General features: G+C 30.9%; 1 protein-coding gene across 1 annotated transcript; it reads right to left on the bottom strand.

The window, feature by feature from the left end:
• On the bottom strand, window positions 1–3,822 carry LOC107605757 (pfkB-like carbohydrate kinase family protein). Its single transcript, XM_016307730.3, has 8 exons — window positions 3,455–3,822; window positions 2,447–2,713; window positions 1,862–1,933; window positions 1,719–1,757; window positions 1,436–1,543; window positions 932–1,029; window positions 720–831; window positions 1–412 (listed from the first exon to the last, which is right to left on the bottom strand). Exons 1-8 carry the CDS (start codon window positions 3,614–3,616, stop codon window positions 164–166), a joined length of 1,107 nt encoding a protein of 368 aa, XP_016163216.1. The 5' UTR covers window positions 3,617–3,822; the 3' UTR covers window positions 1–163.
• Between the last annotated feature and the right edge of the window lie 4,481 nt (window positions 3,823–8,303).

The raw sequence follows: 8,303 nt of genomic DNA, 5'->3' as shown, positions 1-8,303 counted from the left end.
TTTGGAAGCTGCCTTATCTTTATGTTGGATAATTTAATAAGCTTATCTTCCATGCATAGAACAAAGCAGTCCAAAAAATGGAACACTATAGCTGCCATTTGATGGTAATAAATAAAAAAGAAGAATAAAAGTGGAAACATGTATCTCAATGGAGGCTATTCATTCATTTGGATGTATCAGGCAAAAGAAGCTCCTTTAACTGCATCTGCTTGAACATCCATTGCCAATTCTCTAATGTCACTTCACCACCAAGAGAACGAATAACAGCTCCACCACTGCATGCTCCTGCTTTGCAACAATCTTCAAGAGAGAAACCCTTTATAACTCCATACAAAAATCCACTGGCAAAAAGGTCCCCTGCCCCAGTGGCATCAACTGCCTTTGCTTCCCCTATTGCCGGTACTCGCACAATCTGCGACAATATTAAAGGTAAAACATAATTCAAGAAATGACTAAATAACATAACTCTTATGATAATGACTTATTAACAATCAAATATCTCATAGTAATTTGTTTTGGTACAAAATAATTTGCAGTTTGAGCTTAGCATGCCAAAATTATGGGAAAAATGACCTTTAATTTTACACAACTTTCATTAGTTTGATTATCAAACTCACTCAATAGATGAAAATGAACCTAATGAGTGATGATAGGTCAATTTGACTATGCTCTCCATTTTGATCATGTGCTGCAAAATTAAAATAATTAAGATAATATACCTCCTTTCCTTGTTTTGCAATGCATCCATTGGCACCAAGTGTTACTACAGCCCATTTGCAATATTCGGCCAAAAATTCTACGGCAGCCACCGGATCAGCATTTTCTTCACCCCTAATCCATTGCAAAGAATTTTGCCATGAACAATCAATAGAACACATAACAAGTGAAACTAGATCAAGGTGAAGCTGAGTTGAATACAAATGGCAGCCACCTTAAAAGTTCCATTGCCTCATCTTCATTGGCAAAGCAAAGGTCTATGTTCCCAGACTCTATTAGCTCCAGGAGTGGTTGTTTGAAGTTCCTGACCATCTTGCCAAAGTAAAGGGACCATATAAGATGAGCGATATAGCTTATCTAGCTCATGTGTTTGGATAAGGTATCTGAGACAAATCTAGACACACACAAAAAAGTCTCTGTAACATGTTTGGTTCTAACAAGAACAAGACAAGAAGGAAGAAAACTTTTTCGGCACCAGTCCAACCAACTATGTTGGTGGTCCACGGTGGTCTAGGAGGGCAGTGTGATAAAATTTGTATCTTTCTCCCTGTCTCGACAACCAAACAAGTCTTTTCATAACTATTTCTCTATTTTTGTCTAAGAGACAGTATCCAAACACAAACTTTAAACTCGGATTAAGATTGGAAGATAATACATTTCGGGCTTTCGGCTAAATGATATCAGAACAAGTTGGGAGCGAGTGAGATTTGATTTATACCTCAAAACTAGCCAAATCCAAGGAAACAAGAAGACCTTCTTGTTTGGCTAAAAGAATAGCAGCTTTAATAACCTCCAAATTAAGTATTGCATATCTCATCACCAACCACTGAAATGTAAATATAACAGTAACTAAGAGTCACAGCAGACAAGTTGCCATATTCAAAAATATAATTCAGTTCAAAGGCTCAATATATATAATCCCCAACATAATGAAAATATCTAAATATGATAAGAGCGAAAGAGTCTTATGCGATGAAATGCTATTTAGTTGATTAAGTCACCTTGGAGCACTTAAAGTCTTCATTGGTCAATTCTTCTGCCTGCAAAATAATGAAGTAAAATTCAAACATTACAAAATTTAACTGAATCCATATATATTCTGCTCCAAACTCTACATATTCATTGAGAGAACAGAGTCATGTACCTGAACTTTCACAGCATTTGAGAGACATGGTCTCATTGTACGGTTTCCCAAGGCATCAACCAAGCAAACACACTGTTTCACAAAACCAAGTTGTCAAAATTCTTGCACAATCACTTCACTTGATATGTTATTTGCAAACACACACTTATTAATATTAGTATATAATTTTGTCTTTGACTGGTATCCGAACCCTATTATCAGGACTCAACTAATCTAGCTCGAGGAATTGTTGCTACCTCTCCTGACTAAGGACGAATCCAAGTGAATTGGGGGCATGTACCTCCACTAAAATTTGGGCATTTATTTATAAGTATATAAATTCATACATATCTTACTCTTGAGAATGTCTTATATTTGCCCCTGTTACTAAAATTTCTAAATCCGTCAATGCGTCCAAGCACAAGTTCCTTTCACCCTCAGGGCTCAAACTTGAGAACTATAGGAAGAGGGCAACATTGCCTACCACTCGAACATTCCAATGGTATTCGATTAATAATATGATGTCTATAGAATATAACTACAGATAAATTTTCTCTCTAATTTATTGATAAAGCAATTCTTTCTAAAACTGAAGACTGAGCAAACCTGTGCTGTGTGTCCCTTCTTCTTCCTCAGCCTTGAGAGGTCCACACCATTGGATTTCATGTTATCAACAAAGAGCTTGCATTGCTCATCGTCCCCACAAGCACCAATAATGCCACTAGAGATCCCAAAGCCACTACTTAGCCCTCTGATTGTGTTTGCAACACTGCCACCAGCCATGGTCTTAACCGGGCTCGAACCATCATCAGGGGATGATAGAACATGACTCTTCACTTCCTTCAGTATAAAATCAAGCTCCTCAATTCCAACCTGATAAAATCATTAAGAAAAGGAATCCACCAAGTTAAATTCTACACTCTCATGTCATGTCAATATTATACATTCAAATAGTATTTGCTACAATATGATGTGCATGAATAATGTGTCAAGATTATAGGATAGTTGATCAAAACATACATAAATCAAGGGTGGAAACAAAAATTGGTATGTCCACAAACATCTGTAATCCTCCTAGTAGGTACAATTTTGCTGAGTATTGAAAATTTCACAAGAGACATGATTCTCCCAACACCAATTAACTCAAAACCTACTCGAGGCTGACCATAGATAAAAACTGTTAAATCGTTTGACATGTTTAACTGACGAATCTCACCTATCGCCTTCTATGGTGACTATTCACGTGAAACTATTCACGTGAATTTGTCTTAGCATGAAAACGATAGGTGAAAAACGCTGTATGGTTTGACATATTTAACTAAATTGTCATCTAATAATTCTTAACTATCATTCTCGCATATCCACACTTTCTTCTAATTAACTTCTACTACATGATATAAGTTACCTTAAATATGATGTGATGCCTAGGAAAATATCTAAGACTAACATAACAACACAATATACCAAAAATGTAAAAGAAAATTGAGATAAAAAAACACAAGGACCTACCTACCTAGTACCTAGTAGTAACAAAGAACTCATAGAAAGTTATAGGAAACGAATTTGTTGAAGAAAAAAGAAAAAGTGAAATAAGTGAAGGGGGTTAATATATACAGGTATGGAGCCACCACGTTCACCGGGAATTTGATCTAGCAAGGACCAATCGACGCGAGCCACGTGGTCCACGAGAGCAAAGGGTTGGAGACCAAGTACGAGAGGACGAGAATGTTGTTGGTCGTGTATTGTAGTGTGGTTAGACAAAGGTTCAGCTCCCATTATGGTTTTTGTATGATATATTGATATGTTTAGTGGTGGTGTTTTTGGAATGCTATATATAGAAATAGAGAGAAAATAGAATAGAATAGAGAGATAGAGAGAATTCTGAGATGAAATGAAAGAAAAAACTGAAGAGAAGAGAAGAGGGATCAGAATCAGATGCCGCAGGCGCACGGTGCTGCTGCACCAAACTTCCGTGTATTGCGCTCCCTATTATTTTTTGGATTTACCATATGAAAAACATGTTAAAAAGTAAAAATTAAATTAGGTTGATTTAGTGGTTACATCTTTAGTTTATTTAAATAAATGTAGGGTTTGAATAATTTATTAGCCAACGAATTAATTTTTAACTTATTGATTTTTTTTTATCAAAGATAGAGAGATTCGAATTCGCGACTTCTTAGTTGAGCATGAAAAAATTATACCATTATTTAAGTTATAACTCATCGTCGAAATAAGAGTTGCTGTGAAAAAAATAAAAAATATGTTAAAGATTACTAATTAAAAAGAAATTATAATAAATATGTAAAATTTTAATTTTTAATATATTTATTGTGTGTTTATTAAAATAAAAATTATTAATAATAATTTTAAAATATATCCTTGCTAAGATTTTTTTTTTTTAGAGTTATACCCAAATTATTTCTGAAAAAGATTTTATTCATACAAATAAATCTTTATATTCCATTTTGTTAGACAACTTTCTATTGTTAAACAAATCTCTATATTCCATTTTGTAGAATCTATAATTTCATCTAGAATGATTTGATAACCAAAATTTTCTGAAAATTAAAATAACCGTCAAAATTTTATTTTCTGAAGGCCAATATAGAATATTACTCATTTTTTTCTATTAAAAAAAAGATTTACTAATACATGGAGTAAAACTTAAAATTTAAAATTCATTTTTTACGGGTAATACTTATTTAAAATTCAGTCTACCTCCGCTAAATTAATTCTCTTTGTATTATATTGTACTTGCTTTTGCTACCCTTTTTTTTTTTTGGCTCTATTATGTGTTGTTTAATATTGGAAAATAAATTTCTTATGCCATTTATTTTTCATAAAATTAGTACATAAAAATTTTTCACCATTTTTTACTAAATTTATTTAAGTATCTTTTCCATGAAAGTAAGAGATATGCAAGAAAAGATATAATAATCAGTTAATATTTAAATGATTGAATATTTGTATTGATATAATTTATATCTAATTGCAAACATTAAACTTGTCTACAAAAGCTTGGCCATGTTTATATCTGGTAGAACATACTCTTAAAATATAAGAATAAATTGAAGGTTTTTACAAAGAACTTCATATATATATATATATATATATATATAGTCATGGTGAACGTGTAATTTAGCTTTTCGTCCCTTCCTTTTATCTAATATTTATTTTTTTGTTGAAATAAAAGAAAAAAAAACTAAGATATTCATGATAGTGTTGATAGATTGGTCAATGATCAAATAAAGATGAAAATCTAACTGAATAGAGCTACTAAATATTTGAGAATTCAACATGAAAAGTATATATATTAGTGATAGGAACTATAATATATATCTATATTATATCACTCGTTGTTCATGGGAAATGGATGATTTGTTTTCTTGTCAATAAATGATTTTAATGGATTAATTATTTAATTATCACATCATTATTAACTGATCTCTAATTTTTGCATAGATAAAATCCTGCTTTTTTTTATAGTTACAAAACTGAGATTGTATTTAGTTATTGTGTCAATATAAATGAGACATCGATATAAATACACAAAAATATATAGATATAAATATACAAGAGTACATAAATACACAAGATACTAATTTTGTATTGTGTTTGATAAGTTAGACAGAACAAAAAATTATAAAAAAAAAATTAATATTTTAAGTTAAAAATTTTTGTCTTTCATCATTTTTGTTATATATGTACTTCTGCCAAAATTCATAAAGGATTGAGGGTACCATTTTCTGGAACACTATACTATTTGACTATAACTCATTGGCATTTGTTTATTTTTTTGGTATTGTAATGAATGGAAAATTTATTATTTATTTTATATTTTTTTTCATATAAAATTATTCCTAAATTGAATGGCCTGAAAAAGAATCTAGCATGACGAGCAAATGGCGGAAGGTATGCATTATAAAGATGACATAGAATTCCAAAGTCATTGTGGATTTGTATACTTATAATATAGGCAATGATTTAAAGATAAGTGTATTAAATACAACAAAGTAATTTAACAATCACTATTCACTTTATCCGAAAAATGATATTGAGATAAGGTTGATAATGCATTTTCATATTTGCTGACGATATTCTGAGAATACAATGTATATATGTAAAGTAAAACGTAGCATTCTCATTCAACCAAAAATAAAATCAATTTCCTTTATGGCAATTTAATGAAATTTTAGCAAAGAAAATAAGGTAGAAAATAACATATTTTACTATACCAAATTTAAGTTTATACAACAAAGATACTTCATATATACTATTAAGTAAATAAACTACACTTTTAACCAAAGCATCTTCATGAGAAGATATTTTTGCCATCTTCATTGTAGTATCCACTTACTAAAAATATGCTATTAAGTAAGCTGCTTTGTTGTTGCATATATATATTTATATATATTGATTCACATATGTTTTAATTAAATAATCACTTACTAGAATAATTAAACTTATTATAGTAGAACAAAATTTTAATAAATAAATTAAATTTGTTTACAATAGTATAATAATTTTTTTATATAAAATATTAAGCATGTATAATGTATTTATATACATAATAACTAATTAACAACTGATTTTATATATGCATATAATATAATTTTATATACAAATATGAGCAATGTTATGTTCATTTTAAATATGAGATGATCTAAATATCTCAAATGATAGGTTTTGCTCCGAAAGAGTTCTATCAATTATTGTTCAAAATTTTAGAAAAGGGGCCGAAAAGGAATCAAGAGAAAAGAAGAGAGAACGTGATCTCCTTTCCCATAACCATAATTGAGGTGAGATATGGCCGGTTGAAGAACCTTTCTTTTGTTTGTGATGAATAGAACTATTAATGTAGCTGAAATCAAGGACCAATCATTTGTGTCTTTGTGCAACTTTTTTAGATTCCCATTCATCAGCATCTCACAAATGACATAAAAATCATAATCTATACACATGCTGCATGCCTATGACTAGCATTAATGACACCCTATCACTAGATCGATTAAGTAAATGTCGGTTGTTCGAATTACACCTTGTGCATGGAGTCATTTATTGGCAAGCGGCATATTCTTAAATGGACTTCAGATCTAGCCTATCGGGTTAGGAAATACCGTGAAAAGTAAAAATAATAATAATAATAATTTTGTAGCAGTATATATTATTCTAAAGAAGGTCACAAGGCCAATTTGAACTAGAAATATCATAATCCACTTGCATGGAAGTTAGGCTAGAGAAGAGGGGGGCACTTGCTTCATTATAATAATTAATAAGCTATTTGCCGTTTTGTCTTATAAAGACAAAACATCTCGAATTCGAAAAAGAAAAAGAAAAATGGTGTTGATAACATAAATTTATTGTACCTTTGATCATAAGGTTTAGAAGCATTGTCTCTGGGCTGGGTAAAATATGCCAAAAATCTGAAACAATAATTTAATATTTACCTTTAAGTAAATATTTAAAAACCAATAACCAATATATTTTTATATGTAAAATTCACCATAATTCTTAGATATTTTTTTTTTTGTTTTTTTATGACATTTTCTCTTTCGATTAGCTAAGGACTAATTTGCCACAAACTCAGTTTTATAAAGACTAATCTAATACAAATCTGAACTCTATTTAAGGAATTGCTACTGACTTATACATTAGCACATACACAAAACGAAATTCAAATATCTAATACTTATTTAAATGGACAAGGGGACTAATTATTAAATCAAGCCAAGTTAGTTCTTGGCTTGTTGAATCTTAGATTATATTGTCACACTAATGTTTTTGATACATAAGACAAAGACAAGGAACATTAAAAAACATAAAAAAATAAGGTTCTAACAGCAGAATTACCCAGGAGTTAGACAAAGAATCTGGAACATGGGTGTCAGAAAAAAGAATCTTATGAAAAAGCACAGTATAACAGCCTACCTATGCTTCCTTGGTGTTGGCCTAAGAATCTAGCAAATAGGTTAAGTTTAGTATGATTATTAAGAGTATATCAGTGTATGCCATATCTATCACACACACAAACTGAAAAAGCCAACAATGTAGAGCTTGCATTATTTCATTCATGGCTAACCCAAATAATAATCTCTTAGTCTTACACACTCAATTCAGATACTTTGGTAGTAGTTATTGAGATTAGGTTCTCATAACTAAATATCTTATAATGAAACCAAAAAAAGGAGTAAGAACTTAAATTGTAAATCTTCTCTAAATAGATTTAGGCTACTTGCGACTTGAGACGTTGACGAATTGAGTTTAACTCGGAAATTAGACTCGCTTTGAGCTTGAATTCGACCCGAGCGCAAACTTTACCAGGCTCAACTCAACTCGCTTCCACCCTTATGTATAACCCTTCAATGGCAATGGCAGGCTAGTATATGATGTTCAATGGCAGATTGAAATATCGAAGTTTAAGAAGGAATAGCCATATGTTCACCATTGAAGAAAGAAAGAAAAA

This window comes from Arachis ipaensis, chromosome B6 (assembly GCF_059453495.1).
Source record: "Arachis ipaensis isolate K30076 ecotype BB chromosome B6, ASM5945349v1, whole genome shotgun sequence".
Taxonomy (NCBI): domain Eukaryota; kingdom Viridiplantae; phylum Streptophyta; class Magnoliopsida; order Fabales; family Fabaceae; genus Arachis; species Arachis ipaensis.
This window is presented reverse-complemented; position numbering and strand designations above follow the sequence as displayed.